This window comes from Gallinula chloropus, assembly GCF_964237585.1.
Source record: "Gallinula chloropus genome assembly, chromosome: 3".
NCBI classification, from domain to species: Eukaryota; Metazoa; Chordata; class Aves; order Gruiformes; family Rallidae; genus Gallinula; species Gallinula chloropus.
Genome location: NC_140087.1, coordinates 98162074 through 98180314, shown reverse-complemented (window position 1 = coordinate 98180314; position 18241 = coordinate 98162074). Strand labels below are relative to the sequence as shown.

Here is an 18241-nt window from a genome sequence, read left to right as displayed (position 1 = left end):
ATATATATATTTATATTTAACTTGGTGACACAAATGAAAGGCATCTTGCTAACAGTGGTGATGCGTGTGTGTTTAAGTGACCAAGACGGGATGCAGCAGGGCTGCGGTGCAAGTTAATAGGTAATTTTATTGTTTTTATCACACCAAACAGTGCAAAAACATAAAACACTTCCTGCCCTTCCTGTTGATGTTCTGTCAGTGATGTCACTTACACTCCACTAAAAGTTTCCAGAGCCGCGTAATTACGCCATGCTCACGGAATTCTTATTCCCTACCTCAGGTAAACATCCTGTTTGGAAATAAACGTGGTCTGGATGTCCAGGAGAGCAAAATTCAGGCACAGAGGAAGTATATTAGTAAACATAATCCATTGTTGACTGAGAGAGGGGCTTTTAAAGTACAATGGAAAAAAATTACAACCTTAAAAACAGTACTTCCAGAAACGTGTTTTGAAAAGCATTCATATATTTGATCTCTTACTGAAAAGGAAATGCAATACAAATTGGGGAATTTGAGCTATATACAATTGCATAACTAGCATTCTTCTTTGGAGGCGGCTATCTAACTGCAAGAAAATAAAAGAAACACTTAAATTAACCTGTTGTGTCCCAGGTTTGGCTATTAGGTAGAGTTATTTCTTTTCATAAAACTGGCTTTATTATTTTTGGGTGGATCTGAATTTAGGGGTTTTTTTCCACCCTATCTTTCTCCACCAAAATGCAGCTAGCTCTTACTCATCTTATGCCACCTGGTGAGGGTGGGGTGTAATACTGATAAATATTTTTGATGTCACAGAGTTTGCCAGACTTATTAACATAGGAAGCATGACTTTGTCTTTTCTGTTATTCAGTATCAGTTTTTGCACCCTTTTGGTCGTTACTGAATTTTGACCAAATATTTAGCTCATTTGGCATCTTGTCTTCCTTCAGCTATGTAACTCTGCACCGTAGGGGAGCAGATGTATTTATGTAGTTGGGTTATACGCAGTGAATGGTGATCTTACAGTATGCAATTTGTCTCTTCTGCATTGAGTGACTGTATTCTCATATTTACTTGAGAAGTATGAATCTACTCCTGAGCATTCAAAAGTCTGAGGTGGGAACACCAAGCCTGTCTTTGATACTGCAGTGTGCCTAAGCAAACTGTACAACAGTAACTTGATTTCTCCAAGTCCACATATTAAACAGGGAAAAAGTGGTTCACTGTTTTCCCGGTTTACTGCAGCTGGTTATTTGAAAAATAAGGGAAGACTTTGATTCCAGCCTTCAATTATTTATCAAAACGTGACCTCGCTGAGTTCACACAGAACAATGACTTATCAGTTACTTGGAAATCTTGTATAGTAGACCTATTATTTTTCATAACAAGCCGAGTTTGCACTTCCTGAAAGCAGTTCTGTCACTGTAGGGAGTAAGATTTCTACTTCCCTCTAATGGTGTCATCTCTTAAATATGGTCTTATATGTGGAGTGTGTAGATAACATGTGGCACTCTGCTCCAGCTGATGGAGTATTTTTCTGTTCATGCCATTACCTGTCTGGGACTGGTAAACTGCTTGTGGGATGGTGCTGCTGTGATGGTCCAACCTGCTAAAGGCCAAGCTCGGTGGACTGGGGGATTCTGTTCCTGGTTTTGGTCTCTTCCTGCCAGCCACAGCAGTACAGCTGAGTGTTGCAGCTGCCTGCTTCACCTTGGAAGGGAAACACAGGCAGTAACTTTAAGACAGAATATTTAATGCAAAGTTAATGCACCATTGACTTTCTGTTCTTTTTCACTGCAGCTTTTGGAGAACAATTTAAGTCATGTCAAATAGCACTAGCTGAACAGCTGCATGGCCATCTCTTTCTCCATACCATGAAAAGCAAAGGCTGAAAACACTTTGCATAACCACCTCTTCCGCCTACCTGCCTGTAACCCCTCAAACTTTATTCCTGTCCATCACATGCAAATAAAGTAATAGCTCCCTGCACATACACCACCACCCCTGTTTCTACAATGTGCTGTAATGTACTGAGAAAAGCCATTTACTGTCACCTTTCTGTTAAGAGAATGTAATGGGCACAATGTAAATGGACAGAAATTCTTTGACATTCATAATGCCAACGGTAAGGGTGGGCAGAAAAGAGTATTACCAAGTTAAGTAATCAAACAGAAGCGCCATGAACATGCTGTACCTAGAAAATAAAATTCTGTTATTTGGAAGCTTCTTTTTTCTCCCTTACTCATCCAGAATTAATTGTATCATTGCACCTCTCCAAGGTTGGAACGTGTTTGTTTACAGCCTATTGTAGGTGTGCTGTAGATAAAGTGATGGAAAAGGGGAATCATACGATGGTTTGGTTTGGAAAAGACCTCAAAGATCACCTAGTTCCAACCCCCTTGCCATGGGCAGGGACACCGTCTACTAGCCCAGGCTGCCCAAAGCCCCATCCTGTTTGGCCTTGAACACTGCCAGGGAGGGAGCAGCCACAGCTTCTCTGGGCACCCTGTGCCAGGGCCTCACCACCCTCACAGGGAAGGATTTCTTCCTAATATCTAATCTAAATTTTCCTTCTCTTAGTTTAAAGCTGCTTTGACCTGCTGGTCCCACTTCTTTTGATGCAGTCCAGGATACAGTTGGTTTTCTAGGCTGCAAGAGCACATTGCTGGCCCCAAGTTGTCCTCCTCAGGGCTCAACCCATCCATTCTCCATGCCGCCTGTAGCTGGGTGCAGGATTGCACCAGCTGATGTGCAGGACCTTGCACCTGGCCTTGTTGAACCTCATGAGGTTCACATGGGACCACCTCTCAAGCCTGTCAAGGTCCCTCTGGATGCCATCCCTTCCCTCCAAGTGTGTTGAGTGCAACACACAGTTTGGTGTCATTGGCAGACTTGCTGAGGGTGCCCTCAATCCCACTGTCCATGTCGTTGGCGGAGATGTTAAATGATGAGGCAAATTTTAATTTGTTACAACCCTCTTTCTTTGTGTTTACTTTGTTATAGTTCTTTTACTGAGGTTTTTGTTATAAATGATGTGGTACAAGTTACAGAATCAATCTTTTCCAGGAAATGGACTTTTTATAATGATTTTCAGGAAAAAATCCTTTTCAGGCAAATCCTTTATCTTCTAAAGATTTTGTATTACTCAACTATTATCTTGCTATATAACTTCTTTATTAAAAATTCAATGTTCTAATAAAGTGCATGGAATTTGTGCCGCTCATAAATTTTGCCTGTATAGGTACAATACTTGTGTTGCAGTATTTGCATTAGTCACTGTTTAAGAGCAGGCATGTAAAATTGAAAACATTGACCTATAAGTACTTGTAACTTGTCTGTAGCTTCAGTTGGGCAATTTCTTAAGCTGCTTGCAGTGTTGTCAGAAATATAATAGATCTCTCGTGTCGATTTCAGTGCTGCCATCTTGTTAATTATTTAACTCCTTTAAACAAGACACTTTGTGCATCTTATGATTTTTTAATTTTTTTTCACATCTGATCTTTATTTAAACAGATTTTGTGAACTTAAGTACCTGCAGATGTAAAATTAGTTTAAAGTGCTTTCATCCTAGGAGAAAACGTCTTGTGGCAATTTGCAGTGTGAGTCATAGAGGTGACTTCTCATTGCCGTCTTGTTTGTTCTGCTATCAACTCTTCTACATTAAACTACTTAAATATTGAACTTTTCTTTTTTCTTCTCTGTTAGCATGGAGGAGTCTATGTAAAAAGAAGTGCCAAATTCAATGAAAAAGAAATGAGAGAGAAGTTGCGGGCCCAGATGAAAGCTGATACTCCGGTAAGATGATACCTCCCCCCACACCCCTTCACATTTCTGTGACTTTTTTTCTTTAAAGGCAAAGGTTTATTGGAGAAATGAGCTACACCTGATACCTAAAAACTACAAGACAGTAATCATGGATTTGTTTTCTTTCTGTATTTTTACAGTTACATTCTATGACTAGAGGGATACCTCTAATTAAACTTCGGAAAATGTGGCTAGTCCAGTACCTGAAGGGAGCTTATAAGCAGGATGGGATTCAACTTTTTAAAAGAGCAGATAATGGCAGGACAAGGGGGAATGGACTAAAGCTAAAGGAGAGAAGGTTTAGATTAGATGTTAGGGGGAAGTTTTTTACAGAAAGAGTGGTGAGGTGCTGGAACAGGCTGCCCAGAGAGGTGGTGGATTCCCCATCCCTGGAGGTGTTCAAGGCCAGGTTGGATGGGGCCCTGGGCAGCCTTGTGTAGATCCGGGCCTGGAGCTTGGTGCCCCTGCCTGTGGCAGGGGGGTTGGAGCTCTATGATCCTTGGGGTCCCTTCCAACCCAGACCATTCTATGATTCTATGAATGGCATGAACTTCGTGATCCTGTCTACAGACAGTAGAGGGCAGGGGGGAGCCGAACTAAATCAGAACGTGAGCTGTAGCACCTTTCTTGAGAAACTGTTGGTGTTCCCTGTGTTTCATTGACAACATTTTGACAACTGCGTGCTTGTCAGACTGGTATTTTCATAGAATACCCAGTGTTTGATCTTCTGAAAGTCAAGAACCGTTATTACCAAATTGTAATTAGTCATCCCAGTGATCGATCATTTTTAATGGCAGTGACATCTTAGAACTGAGTAACTGTCTGCTGTGCCTGGAGGAGGGGAAAAAAATAAACCCCCAAAAACTCATGATAATTTTCTATTTGAAGAATGATTGTAAGTGCCAAGTGACTTTTCTCATGACTTCCTGTATGGTTTGTGGCTCGGTGGTTAGAATCACTGTGCTATGCTGCCATTACTTGCTGTGCATTAAAATGTTTTCTGCTTTTTTGGCTGCAGTTAAGAAAACCAACTCAGCAAGCCTTGATACAGAACAGTTATGCTTTCATTTTATTTACAATGATGTGATTAGGAGTTGCCACTCCACATACTGAGTGTCAAACCATTTAGAAATTGAGGCTTGAGCAAAAGGAATGCATAGGTTGTTTTGACCTTCATAGTAATCTTCTATTTTTTTTAATTTTATTTTTATGTTTGTGCTTTTAAAAGTGTTGAAAAAGTAAAATGGCCTTGCACTTACTGAGAGGCTTAAATGACTAAAGTGCCCCTGTTTAAGACAGTGCTCAGACTCATTTTGTCTTGAACTAAGATTTAGTACCAGCAGGGTGGGGTTTTTGGTTTTAATTAAGGAAGTGGATCTCTCTCCAGGTCTTACCATGTGAGTTGCAACTGTACTTCTGCTGTCCAGTGTCTAATCTAATGATGTCCACATGCAGAAGACGGTTGTACCAAGTAGTAACCTGTGCCTGCATTACCAGGGAGGGTCCTAGGATGTGAGAAGGTTGCATTACTTCCAGTTACTTTCTGTATGTTAGTGGCAGAGATTCTAATTCTGTAAAACTTGCAGTGTGATAGAATAAGCAAAGACAAATTGCAGGATGTCTGAAACCTGTTTGTAGTCATTCCCCTATGCGGGTGCTCCCCCTGCAGAGCGCTGGTTAAGTTTTCTTTCCTTAGTCTGCATGAAGTATCCTAGCAGGGTGTTTTCCTGCCTGGTCCCATGGATTTCTTGCTAGCCAAAGAGGCATCTTCTGGTTAAGTCTATCTTTCTGCCTTCCCTCTCCACCCCCTAAAATGCAGGCATTTGTTGTAGTAGTAAGGTTCTGATTGTGGTAAGAGGCTCGGTTTGACCTCTGCATTAAATTAGTCTGCTTTATAGAAATGCAGATGGGTTTTTTTAATACAGTCTTAAATGTACCTAGAAACTCCTCTAATTCAGCTTCTCTTTGGAAACCTGAAAATGATGTTCAGTGTTGCTCTGGTGCTCAAAATTGACTGAAGAGGCTAGTGTGTGATTTTTAGCCCAGCTGGAATCTAAGGGGAAGTTTAATAATGAAACTTGTTCTTTAAAGTTACATCTGTTATGGTTCTGCTTTCCATGGTGGATGTCTGTGTGATTACAAAATTAAATACATCCAGAAGGCTTTTCCCTGGAATCATCCTTCTCTCTCCTGTGTTTTCTGTGGCTTGAAAACTGATACCTAGTTTATCTAAGTTAATTCCAAATGAATTTGGGACCAGTTTGGTACATTTGGGGGTTTTTGGTGTAATTCAGCACCGTGGAAGTCTGGTGGTGTTGGAAATGGGCATAGGGCCTGGACATGCTTACCAGACAGCTGCTGCTATTTTCATCTTTATTATCTAGGGTAGCAGTATGGAAGAAATAGAAGTGTAACAGCAGCAGAAATGCATTCTGGTTTAAATCTCTTTCAGTCCAACCATGTAGGGAGTGACACGTAAGTTTCACAAAACTAAAGCTGTCAAAAGCCTGTTTACGTAGAAAAATGTTTGTGTCTGCTGGGGTAAAAGACACAGACCACTGAATTGTCATTTAAGGGAAGACTAAGTTTTCTGTAATCCATTTTTATCTGAGAATTTAAATGTAGATTCTGCAACTGCCCTTTAACCTACAATTACTGCTGGCAGAAGGACATGATAACCTGTGTCCTTACTGCATTATTCATGAAGAAACTTTGCAGTTCTACAACTTAGCGTGACATTCACAAGCGACTATATTGCTTTTAAAATGCAGACATTGTAATCAGAAAAGCAAGTATGCCCTGAACTCATCAGCTTCATGCTAAAATAATTAATCTGCTACTCTAGATTTATGCACGGGGTGCTGTAGCTCTGGGTGGTCTCTTCCTGAGTTTAGTGAGCAGCTGTGGTTGCTTGGTCATCCTGCCCAAACGTGGCAGAGTACTTTCTTTAATGTGGTGTTAGAGAAAAGCTTGCCTTTCAGCTGCTGAGGAAAGAATTATATGCCAATAGAGAGGAGATGGACGGGAATTGGTGTTAAGGGTCACTTTGTTATTTACAATTTCTCTCCACATAGAGTTTAAACAAAAGAATCCAAACGATTAATGTTCCGTCTGTCTGGAGCCATCCCTGTTCCCATTAAGAAACTGAGAACGTGTAGGAAGGCAGAACCAGTCTTCTGTTCTCGTTAGCGTGGCAAGGCCTTTAATTAGGTTGGTTTGTTTGTTTGTCTGTTTAATTTTATTTTTATCAAAAAAGGAAATATGAGGTAGAACATGGACAGGAAGAATAAGGCTGCCACTTGGCCTCTACATTCACAGTAGAACGATCTGGTATGTCTGGTTTTGTGCAGGGAAAGGGGGACCACATGGTGTTCCTTGCTAGCTTTATCTTACGGCTTCTACCCACCTGCCTGCCTTAAACAGCCCCTTTTTCTGTCCCACTGTTTGCAGTTGGCCCACCCATCTTCCAGATACAGTGCAATAATGGGGCATACACAACTGATGCTAGACTGCAGTGCTGTTGCACCCGTGTTTTCTTAGTGAAGATCTTGAACTAATAAATTTTCGTATTTGTCTCTGGAAATTATTTTGCATCTCAAACTGTCATTGAACTGTGCACTCAAGTGGGCCTTTTGTTGGCAAAACTCAGTTGAAGCAATGTGATTTTGTTTAAAATTATGTAAAGTCTGGATGATTGTTAACAAATTGCAATCTTACGTTGTCTTGTGAGAGCAGTCACACCATTTGAAGGACACTTTTGTGTTAATGTAAGTCATAACAAGACAAGCACATTCCTGGATGTAACAATATATCCAAATTGATATACACAATCTGCTTATTTTCTAAAGAAAGTTAACTCTTCTGAACAGCAAACTACTCATTTTGATAAATTAAAATGTAACTAATATTTCTTATAATTATACATTAAGAGTAAGTAATCTGCATTTGGGGAGGTGCAGTTTAACCCAGTACAGCCAATATTTAACTGGTCATTCTGTTTTGGTTTTGTTAGTCAGTGACAGAGTAAATCTTTACCATGTGAAGCAGTGCCAAGCAAACAGTAAAAAACTGGAGGGGACAGATGTATTAATGCAACTGCAGTAAGGCTTAATGTAATTATTTTGTTGTGTAGTTATTAATTTGTAAATCCCTGACAACTTCTCTGTAAATCCTGGGTGTCCTTGCCTGCTTTCCTCGCATCACCTTTTGTATTTCGTTCCAGTTATACCAGATATGCTTTCTCATATAATAATATAATCTTTTTCAGTTATTGATCTGAGTGTTTCTCATCCATTTCACCAGAAGCGTATCTTCTACACAGTGCTCTTAAATGGACTGCGATGTCAATCTGTCCAGTTGCCAGGATGCAGTAATCGTATTCAAACTAAGCAGATATGTTATTTGATAGAATTTTGAACTCCGTAAAAAAAAAAACACAACAAAACTTAATCATTTTTCTCTTGTCACCCACCTGGGAACAGTCCGGTAAATGCAAGGTATCTTTAGTCAGTATTTACCACTTCTTGATGCCCCACATTCTACAGTGGCAGTGACTCTCTCCAGAATACTCTCCAAAGCCCTCTCCTCAGCTAGGTTTTCTCTTTGTCTCCTCACTGTTTATTGTATTTGGGATGATTTTGTCATGTACCCCAGGGGCTCCTATTACTTTGTGCCCCTTTCTCCTGCTCCACCCATAAATACCAACTCCTTTTGTAACATTCTGATCTATCTCAAGGACTTCTTGGCTTCCCAACTCCCCCATCAGAAGTGTGGCCCTTTTCAGTGCCATTGCTGTTTCTTTTTGCTAGGGAGACCTTGACAGCACTGGGGAAATGAGTGGAGTTGCTGTTCAGGTAAAAACAGTTGTTATCATCTATTCATTTAGTTTGTGGGTTGTGGCAAGTCCACTGATGTTAGACTGGGGACTCTGTGAGTAATCCCTGCCTCTTTTCTGGTTTTCTGGCACCAAAAAAAATCAGTAGGGTTCTACCAACTGAATCCAGATCCACTCCCTAAAACTTGAAAATTGATGACAGATTGTGAATGCATTGACAACCACCCATTACACAGAAACAGGTGCGAAAGTACCATGTAACCAAACATAGGGACCTACTCTGCTTGGGTAAAAATTGGTGTATTGGTGAACTGGGGACTGAGGTAGTACAAAGTTATCTACGTCATTGTGAACACCATTACTGTATTTTGTAGTCGCTGTGATAAAGTGTGTAACTCTTATGTAGCTAATTGCCCTAAATGAAAAAATTCTATATTAAAATTTCCCTTAGCTGTACCTGGTAGGCAGCTAAAATGCCCCTACATATCAGTAGTTCTTAATCCAAGTTCAGGAGAGCCTATTGAGTTATTAAAACGGTGGAGTTTTGTAGTTCTTATAGTTACTTGAAATAGCATTTCAGGATCTAGCTTCTGCTGCCCATGGTGGGAGAAAAGACGGTTGTACATGTAGATTTTTTTTAGGCCAAATCACACTAGCACAATACCTTTGTCTTGTGTAGGACTGTACGTGAGTATAAATAGGACATCTGTTTACATTCATGAATTTTACTCAGGTAAAGTATTTCTAACAAGATACATATTAGGTTTATATATTCTGAATTTAAAGCAAAGGGCACTTCTTGGTCTTGTTGATATGCTTTCAGTTCAGAGATACTCAGATTCTGGTCAGCAGAGCTGTTCAGCTGCTTGTGTTTGAGGTTTACAAGAACAACCAAAATACCTCTGCTTGGTATTACACACATAGTTAGTACATGCTATTCTCTGTTGTGTAATCAGCTTTTAGTGGCTGATTATCTGCTTGAAGACCAGTGATATTACAGGCTTTTAAACACTGATCTCTGCACCAAGAATGGTATTCTTATCCTGTGGTGTTCACTTTGCTCTGTCAGTTATTACCTGTTAGAGTCACTACGTCCCTTTGGAGATGAGTAATCATTCTTTAATGATGAGGAGTAACCATAACTTTTGAGTATCATTTGAAGGGTCCACATTAAGTGCTTTGGATATGAGCACATTTATGAAAATAATACATCAGGATTTTAATATCATGCTCTTTCCAGATATCTTTAATAAATTTTGCCTAGTCACGTAAATATCTCAACAGTGTATTTTAGAGATGAAATGTATACAGGCTGGGATAAGTGTGGACTACATCTGGGTATAAGGATTCCTGTACTGTCCTTGTGCTTATGCTGCTGTCCTGTTAGAAAAAATTAAGCACCTTGCCTCCTAGACCCATTTTCTTTTGTTCTTTACCCAATAATTCTGTATACTTCTTGGGCTTCTGCCAGTCCTTGAACATTCTTCAGGAGTTTACCTGCCTCTGCAGTCTGACAGTTGTCCTACCCAAACGTGCCATGACAGGTACTGCCTTTTGTTCCTCTAGCTCTCTTTGTACCACTCTACTGACACTGGTTTTGCCATTGTTAATAATATGATTTCCTCTCCTTGTGCCCTGCTAAATTCTAGACTGTGTACTCCATTCTCCTCTTTCTGGAGTTCTTGCTGGCTTCACTGGCTGGCACACTTCCTAGATTTCTTCCCTCCTCCGCATTTTAGTGCATCTTGCAACCTTCCTCAGAGTAATGCCATTCTGGAGGGCTTGCTTGGGTGGGTCCTGTCTTTCTGCATTCAGCCTTCTCTGCTGTCATGAAGTGCACATACCAGCATACTGGTATATTGTGAGCCAGAAGCACAAAGTTATGTTCCTGTGTGTCTCTTCTGAGCTTTTACTTTACTTTGCATCTTTTCATGATGTGGGCTCTCACTTGTATCTTCCTGTACTCTCTGATAATCCTCCTTTGACTGTTGTGTAAATCCACTATCTCTTCTTTCAAGTATTTCTTGAGAGTCCTATGTCTATGAAAATAAACCAGTTAGTCTAGGCACAGCAGGCACAGTTTTACTATGAATGTGTCAGTTGACATTCGGCTCCATGCTGGTTGAGTGGCACTGCCACCATTTGTGCCAGTAGCCTTTTGTTCTGCAGATGAGCCCCCCGTATGAAAATTTCACTGTTCTAGTGATGTTTTACATTAGCTTTGTATGTAGGAGATTATGCAAGACAGCTACCAAAAAAAAAAAATGGAAACTTCTGTTCTGTGTCAAAAGCAAATGGAAAATTCATCAAACTTGACTGCCTTTATTGGGTACATTAATTTTACAGATACTCAGGCAGCCTTTACATACAGATGGTTGTTACTGAGTAGGCAAGCAAATGGATTTGCTGGGGAAATGTAACTTTGCAGACATGTATGCTTGAAGGAATGTAATTCTGCAGTTCAAATTATGCTAAGCTGTCAGTTTAAGTTCATGGTATTTTTAATGTCTGATACAGTGAGACGCATAAATAGCTGATCTGTTACAATTTCAATTAATAGCATTTTCAGTTATTAATGGAATTAAATGTAGATTTCAGTGTAAAGAAAGATTAGATACAAGATCTGTATTAAAGCAAAAAAAAAGGTTATCTGTGACATGTCAAGGGGTAGAAGCTATGTTTTGAGTTCCTCTTATCCTACTTAATGAAACAGGTATTGTTGATATATGCTGCTTTGGACTCGTTCTCTTCTGTTGCCACGTGGTATCTCCCTTCCTAATCACCGAGGCAACTTCTGGTAGTGAACATGCAGAGAAAATTGTTTTCTTAGAGATAAGAGATCAGCTCCAGTATTCTGATTGTCTTTGGACCCTTACAGTAGTTGATGGTGGGAACTAAATACAATATTGGACCTATCAAGTCAAATAGTTTCTGTAAAAGGAATCAGCTTACGTTCATTGTATGAACTTGTCTGTCTTGTTTCTTTTCAATCCCACAGATGTATTTAGTGATTTTTCCAGAGGGGACTCGTTACAATCCGGAAATACCAAAAGTCATTGCAGATAGTCAGTCATTTGCTGAAAAGGAAGGTAAGCAACAAAAGTTTTGAAAATGTTCTTTTGTTACGGTGTTAGCATACGTTATATAATATGAATAATGATCTCACCTTCACTGGACTGTCAAGCCTGCCTGATACTTAAATATTAGCATAGCAAGAGCCAGTGTTTGTGTTATCACTGAGTAAGATGAGAGTACCTTATATACAGACATTTCGTGCGTTTCACATAGTACAAAATATTAATTGTCCAGAAAGCTCTCTTTAGTTTCTTTGGGTATCTGTGTATGTGTCTTTTTGTGCTTTTGCAGGGACGTAAGAATTGTCTACACTGGATCAGGGCACTGTTCTACCTTAAGCTGACATTGTAGCTCCAATTACAGTTGTTATTTGATAGAAAGAATATTTGCCTAGAGATTGTTGTGCCTTAAAAGAAAAAAACTTTCATCACATCTTTTTTTAATTGCCATTAGAAATGTCATGGCTTTTTGGGTTTGTTCCTCTCTCACTTTCCAGTCTTGCCCTTGCTTGGTTGAACTTTCTTCTGTAGTCACTTTGATTGTTGGCGTCATCTCTATAACTGCAGATGGAATTACTTAATCTTTGGAAAGGCTTGCAAAAAAATCTAAGGCTCCCAAGCTTTTCATTTATCTCATACCGTATGCACAACGCACGTCAACTTTTCAGTCCCAACAGTTCAGTGAACAGGTTTCCTGGTGTTGTTTTTTCCTGTTGATCAAAAGTGAAATAATTCACTCTGAAGGTAAACAAAGAATAACAAATGGATCTGGTAAATTCATTTCTGTGACACACTGAAATGAATTCACAAGTCTGTGAATCAGCCTGTTGATATCATCAAGCTGCTAAGTATTGTTAGCTTGTCCAAAAGGATATATGCTTTTATTCTCCTCCTTGGGAAGAATGGAATTTGCTTGCGTGTATGAGCAGGAGAGCTTAAGTTATAACATATTTATTCATCACTTCATTTTTCCTGTCGGAAATGAAAGTCAAATGCTTCATTTAGGCTGGCAGTTCTTTGAGAGCTCAGAGAGGGTGTTTGATAGAGGGGTTTTTTTCCTCTCTCCTTTTTCACAGATAAGAAAGGGCTCTTGTCATTACTTTAATAAACCTCTTAACTATATCTCTACAGGCTGCAAAACAGTAAAACACTGTTTGTGTGCTTCAGAGCAACTGTTCGTTCCTTCTAGTGCTTTTCTCTCATATTGGACTGGTTTTATTTTGTAAGGGTTACTCTTTTTAAAAACTCTCGAGACAAATATTTATTGGACAGGAAGCATCTCCTGTTCTAGGGTGGAATCATCTTGACCTGCTTTTCCCCGTTGCTGTGTTCTTTTGTTGGTGGTTTCTCCTCAACCTTTTATGTGGAGAGAATGGGAAGCAGTCTGTGTCAGACCTGGCTCCCCTGCAAGTTTGTGTGAGGATTGATACTCACTTGAATTAGAGCATCCCTTGTACAAGAATGCGGAGAAGCAGGGATGGCTGACACTGAAACCTGCATGCCAACCGGTTGTGATGGCTGCAAGCCACGGGGCACATACCGGTGCATCAGCCAGCTACAAGGATGGGCAAGTCTGCTTGGCTGCTGGTGGGGGATGACAGCGACGCCCCAGGGTCCCACACACCGCTGTGCAGCTTCCACCCAGCAGCCCCAGTGCCACCACCATCCTGGCTGCTGGCCACGTGTTGGGGCTGCACCATGGGAGCCATGACCAAACACCTCACCAGTTGGTTGCGTGTAGATTGAGTGCTGAGCGCGCTCCTTGTGAGCATGTGAGGGCTGTTACGTGACGCTGCTGAGGTGAACTAAAGCCCCAAAATTGCATGCATGTCTGAACATCTTAGAGTTTCTTATTCCCTACAGTTTTAGGAAAGGTAGTAAAGCCCGGTAGTTCTGCCAGTCAGATGAATGAGACACATATAGTTTAAAATTTGTACTGAATTCCTTTTGGGTATATGAAACAGTCTTGATAATGTAGTCTTGTCATCTCAGTGTGTTTGTTACAGAGCACAGTGCTTCAGTGTTGGGTTTACAGACGTGCAGGGGATTTTTTTTTTTTGGGTCTTGTACCTTAAAATGTAAACTTTATGACTTTGTCCCACGTTTTTGCACAGTTTATATGCTGAGCAAATAGTGCAAGTGTAATACTGGAATAAATTGTTTAATTGAGAAGAATTAAACTTCATATTCATGTGAGGACCTGTGATACTATATCCAAAGATTAAAAGAATCTGTTTCTATGCACAAGCATAATTTGTGTTTATTGTGCTGTCTGAAATACTGTTTATGACATAAGCGTGTGTATGTTTTAGTAGCTTTGCAAACAGAAAGTATGAAAAGGTTGGGGTTCTTTTCTAGAGAATGTTTATTAGTTTAAGCAGAGTTATTGGGCTGAACTTAATTACCTGGGCTTAGCATGACCAGTTAATGAGCTTGATGTTCTTTTTTAAGCAAACAGCAGTTTGGACACAGTTGCTGTCTCTTTACAAATGGTCTTAGGACCAGTTGAACAGAAAGAAATTTTTAAAAAAAGTCTTAGGTTGACATCCAAAGACATACTTTCACATATCTGATTTCAACTTCTATATATTTTTTCATTGATGTGAATACATAAATAAATCTTATCTGTCTGTGAATAGGATGGAGGGATAACAAACAGCAAAACAATTTAAAGGTGTTTAAGGTCACCCTTGAAAGAGGTGTTACAGTTTGTTCTGTGGATTTTTCACAAAACCCAGACACCTAGCAAGATGGATTTCCTCTTTCTGAAACACAGGCAAATCAAATAGACAAGGTAGATCCAACAGATCTTGTAGATCAGCTGAGTAAGTTGAGACTAAAGGCTACAATGCACAGAGAAACTTCTAGGGAAGGAGTAGAGACATGTACTTTCTTGCTATTTTTAGAAAGAAATAAGGGATATTATACAGTAAAAAATGAAACCCACGAACTGACCTTGCAATTTGTCATTAATTACCTTGCCAAGTTCAAGTTGAATGTACTGCCAAGTTTTTGTTTATTAAAACCAAAGAATGCCAAAAACATCTAGAGGTAAAAATTATAAAACTAGGGCATTGATATTCCTGGGTTTCAGTCTTTTTGGAGACTGGCATGTGTATATTAGCCTTCAGCACTGATGGATTCGACACAGCAAAACTGTTCTAATTAATTTGAACTCTGCTATAAGTTCTGTCTACTGTAACTGTATTCAGTGAGATATAGAAAGTTGCATACTTCAAGGAGTACTGGATTTATGGTGATTAAACAAAATGTTATCATCTAAGGGTAATGCTAGTACCCATAGAAACTAAATATAGCTCTTCCTACTTGTTTTACAATTGACAAAAAATTCCAATAGAATCAGATTTTTCTTCAGGATAGAACAGAGAGCATTTTAAAATCAAAGTGCATTTGTTTAATTGCATTAGGGAAGGAAAAATGCTATTCCTTAAGTTTAAAAACAAAAGCAAAAGTTGCCTATCTAAAACTAATTTGTTTGGTTATTGATCATAGGCTTAGTGCAGGAGTTATTCACAGAACATGTTAAATTCTGTGGAGTTGAGAAAAATAATCACGTGTTTATCTTGGTTGGCCAAAATAGCAGTATTTGCTGGGATTTCACAGCCACAGCAAACTCTGAGCAGTGCTGCCAGTATATCAGGTGACGTACTTTGGGTTTTCACAATGCTGTTGGAGGCAAATGAAACCCCCCACTTCCAAGCCAACTGGGATATGTGCCACGTTAGCTGGATTTGAACCAGGTGCTATTTGTCGTACTCCACTTACGGGAAGTAGGTGGCTGCATGAGGTGATTCCAGCAATTGCTACCAGGAAAGGCTCTCTTTTCCTCCAAGTTTCAGTATCATTGGTGACTAATGTGTTTCTAATGGGACATCTTGTAAGATTCTCATAACCAAATGAAATATTTCTCCTTCCACTCTCTCTCAAAGATGTGAGGGTTTGTGTTTTGCCCCTTTTCCCCCCTTTTCCCAGAGCTTTTTGCCACCCAACATCCACTACTTAAGTATATTGTCAGTGATTCTTAGTTTAGTGTTTGCTTTAGTTTAGAATTTGCTATAGTTTTTGTAAGGGAGTAGTTGGCTGACATGATTCCCTTCTTCAAAATCTGGTGGTTATTCTTCTTCAGTTGACTTACATATTGGTGATGCCTTTTAGGCTCTGATCTGTTACTTTCAGGCACCTTAAAAGAGCAGTGCTTCTTCCATACTAGTCAGTGGGCTTGAGTTGTTGAGTCCACAGAATTATAGTGTGTATATGGTATTTATATTTTCGTTGGGATTTAAATCTGCTCTTGTCATAGTGTTAGAGGTAGTAATTTTTATTTTCTGTATTTTTTTCAAACCAAACTACATTTTGTAAGGCTGGGTGGTTTTATTGGTAGTGGACTATAGAACAAAATTCCCATGAAACCCACAAAATACACAATCATTATTTCTGGTATAAAAATTACTCCATTTATATGTTACCAAAAGATACCTATATAGATTTTTGATAGTTTTCTAGGAGTTAGACCTCTCTAGTGTTCCAAACACCCACAAATTTCTTAGGCTTAGTAGAACATTAATTTTATCCAAATGATAAGAAAAGACATTCTAAAGATTTGAAAATAAATAGGAATGATCCAAAGTTCTCTAAATGTTACTAAGTCTGAAATGTCAGAGAGAAAGGTGTAAGAAGCTTGTTAAATATAACTTGGCTTGCTTTTGCTGAGTGAAGACAAAACAACCTTCCCTAGTGAAAGGTATTAATGGAATTTTGTATTAATGTTTGATTTCTAACAAAGGTCATTTAATAAATGAATACCTAAAATGTTTGCTTGATTATCTCCCTTGTTTTTATGCAGAAAAGTTTCAAGTGTAAATGTTTTTAATGCTAAGTTTATCTTAACTAGTATTATGCTTTCTGCTAAGATGTTTGGATGTGCAGGATATGCTTATCTCAAAATTGGTTTTACAGGTCATGTAGAAAAGAGGTATTTCAACTGAGCTAATTGAAAATATTTCCATTCTAGATCTTGGCATTGGCTCTAGATTGAATTTTAAAGCAATCTGAAGTATTTAATACCCATAGATGTTATTTGGAACTGTCTCTAAAGAAAAATAGCTTTTGGTGATATGTTTTCCACACACTTTCATGTAAGCAAGTTTGATTTAAAAAGCACAGTGATATGTGGAAAGGAGAATATGTATATTCTCTTTTTTTTAAAAAAAAAGGCTGTGGTGTGGCCCTCAAGTAGCATTTGAGGGACATACTGTTAGGATGAAGAAAGGATTTCTGTTACTGAAAGCCATCTGGAAGAAATTGAGCCATCTGGAGGAAAGCAAGAAACTACCTTGTGTTTCTGTAGATGGCCATTGCAGAAGAAAGTGTGCCAGTGTGGTGTCTTCTGTGATTTGCTATGGGATGGTTGTACTCTTCCTGAGGAGAGTGCTTGCATTTCTTGTACTTTAGTTCATGGCAACAGAAAATACTTCTTACAAGAGCATGTAATTTTTTTAATACTACAGTCAGCTGAAACCTATTTATATAGGTGGAACATTTATGTAGGCGGAATACTAGCATATGAATGTATGGAGTCTCCCACCATATGTCCTTTTGTACGTCTCACACTGGTTTCAGTGAGTAAGGCTCCAATCACTGGGGGGCATTCCAGAAGGCTGGTGGGAACTCAGTATCAGGTGGGTACACCCCAGGTAACTGCAAAGCTTTCAATGTGACATCACTTCTGCATGCTCACAAACACAAAAAAAAGGAAAAATAAGGAAAGAAAAATCTAATCGGTATTGAAATCAATTGTTTTTCACCCTGCTTTCAGTTTTTGTAGTGTCAAGTAATAAGGTTTTTGTGGGGAGAGAACCCCTCAAACAAATTCTGACATCAGCTTTCAGTGAGCATGTAACTTCTGATGATGTAATAGTGCTGATGTAATGTGCACAGAGTATCTTAATTTAGAGCTGTTTTTTCATTCTTCCCATTTAAAAGTACGGTGCGTGCACGTCGGGGGTACAAACATGACTAATATGTCACTTCACCCTGAGAGGTTAGATAAGTGATGTTTTGTTTGGTCAGTTTTGTTCATGTTTTAGATAAAAGTTCTATAGATTTTAATGATTGGGGCCTTTGTGCTTCCCAAACTAAAACCTTGTTTGATTTAATGCAGTTTTCTTGCAGAATTTCAGAGGTAATCCAGCATCTTTCTCTGGTATAGTAAATGGATGATATTTGAAGTACTATTTCTCACCATATTTCTTTAAATTTTCACATTATTTTTGTATTTTTATGCCTGTTTATTATTTAAAAGTCAGCTAACATAGAAGAGCAAAGCTATAGCATTTTAAGGTAGAGTATTACATTATTGGACATCTAGTTCATTTTCTTTGGCATTTAAAATAAAATCTCACGACCTCAAATACTTTGACAGAGAGTCCTAACTTAGTATTGCACAACATTAAAAACAGTTTAAGCACAGTGTGTTTTGTGAATTGGATGCAGGCAGCTTGCCAAGGTAACTATACTGTAAATACTTGGG

The 18241-nt window shown here is 39.0% G+C and overlaps 1 protein-coding gene across 1 annotated transcript in view; it reads left to right on the top strand.

The window, feature by feature from the left end:
• Positions 1-18241, top strand: part of AGPAT5 (1-acylglycerol-3-phosphate O-acyltransferase 5) — a 54575-nt gene that overhangs the window by 17688 nt on the left and 18646 nt on the right. Inside the window, exons 4-5 of the mRNA XM_084261574.1 lie at positions 3685-3774; positions 11616-11706. Coding sequence (XP_084117700.1) covers positions 3685-3774; positions 11616-11706 — 181 coding nt within the window. The remainder of the gene's footprint in view (positions 1-3684; positions 3775-11615; positions 11707-18241) is intronic.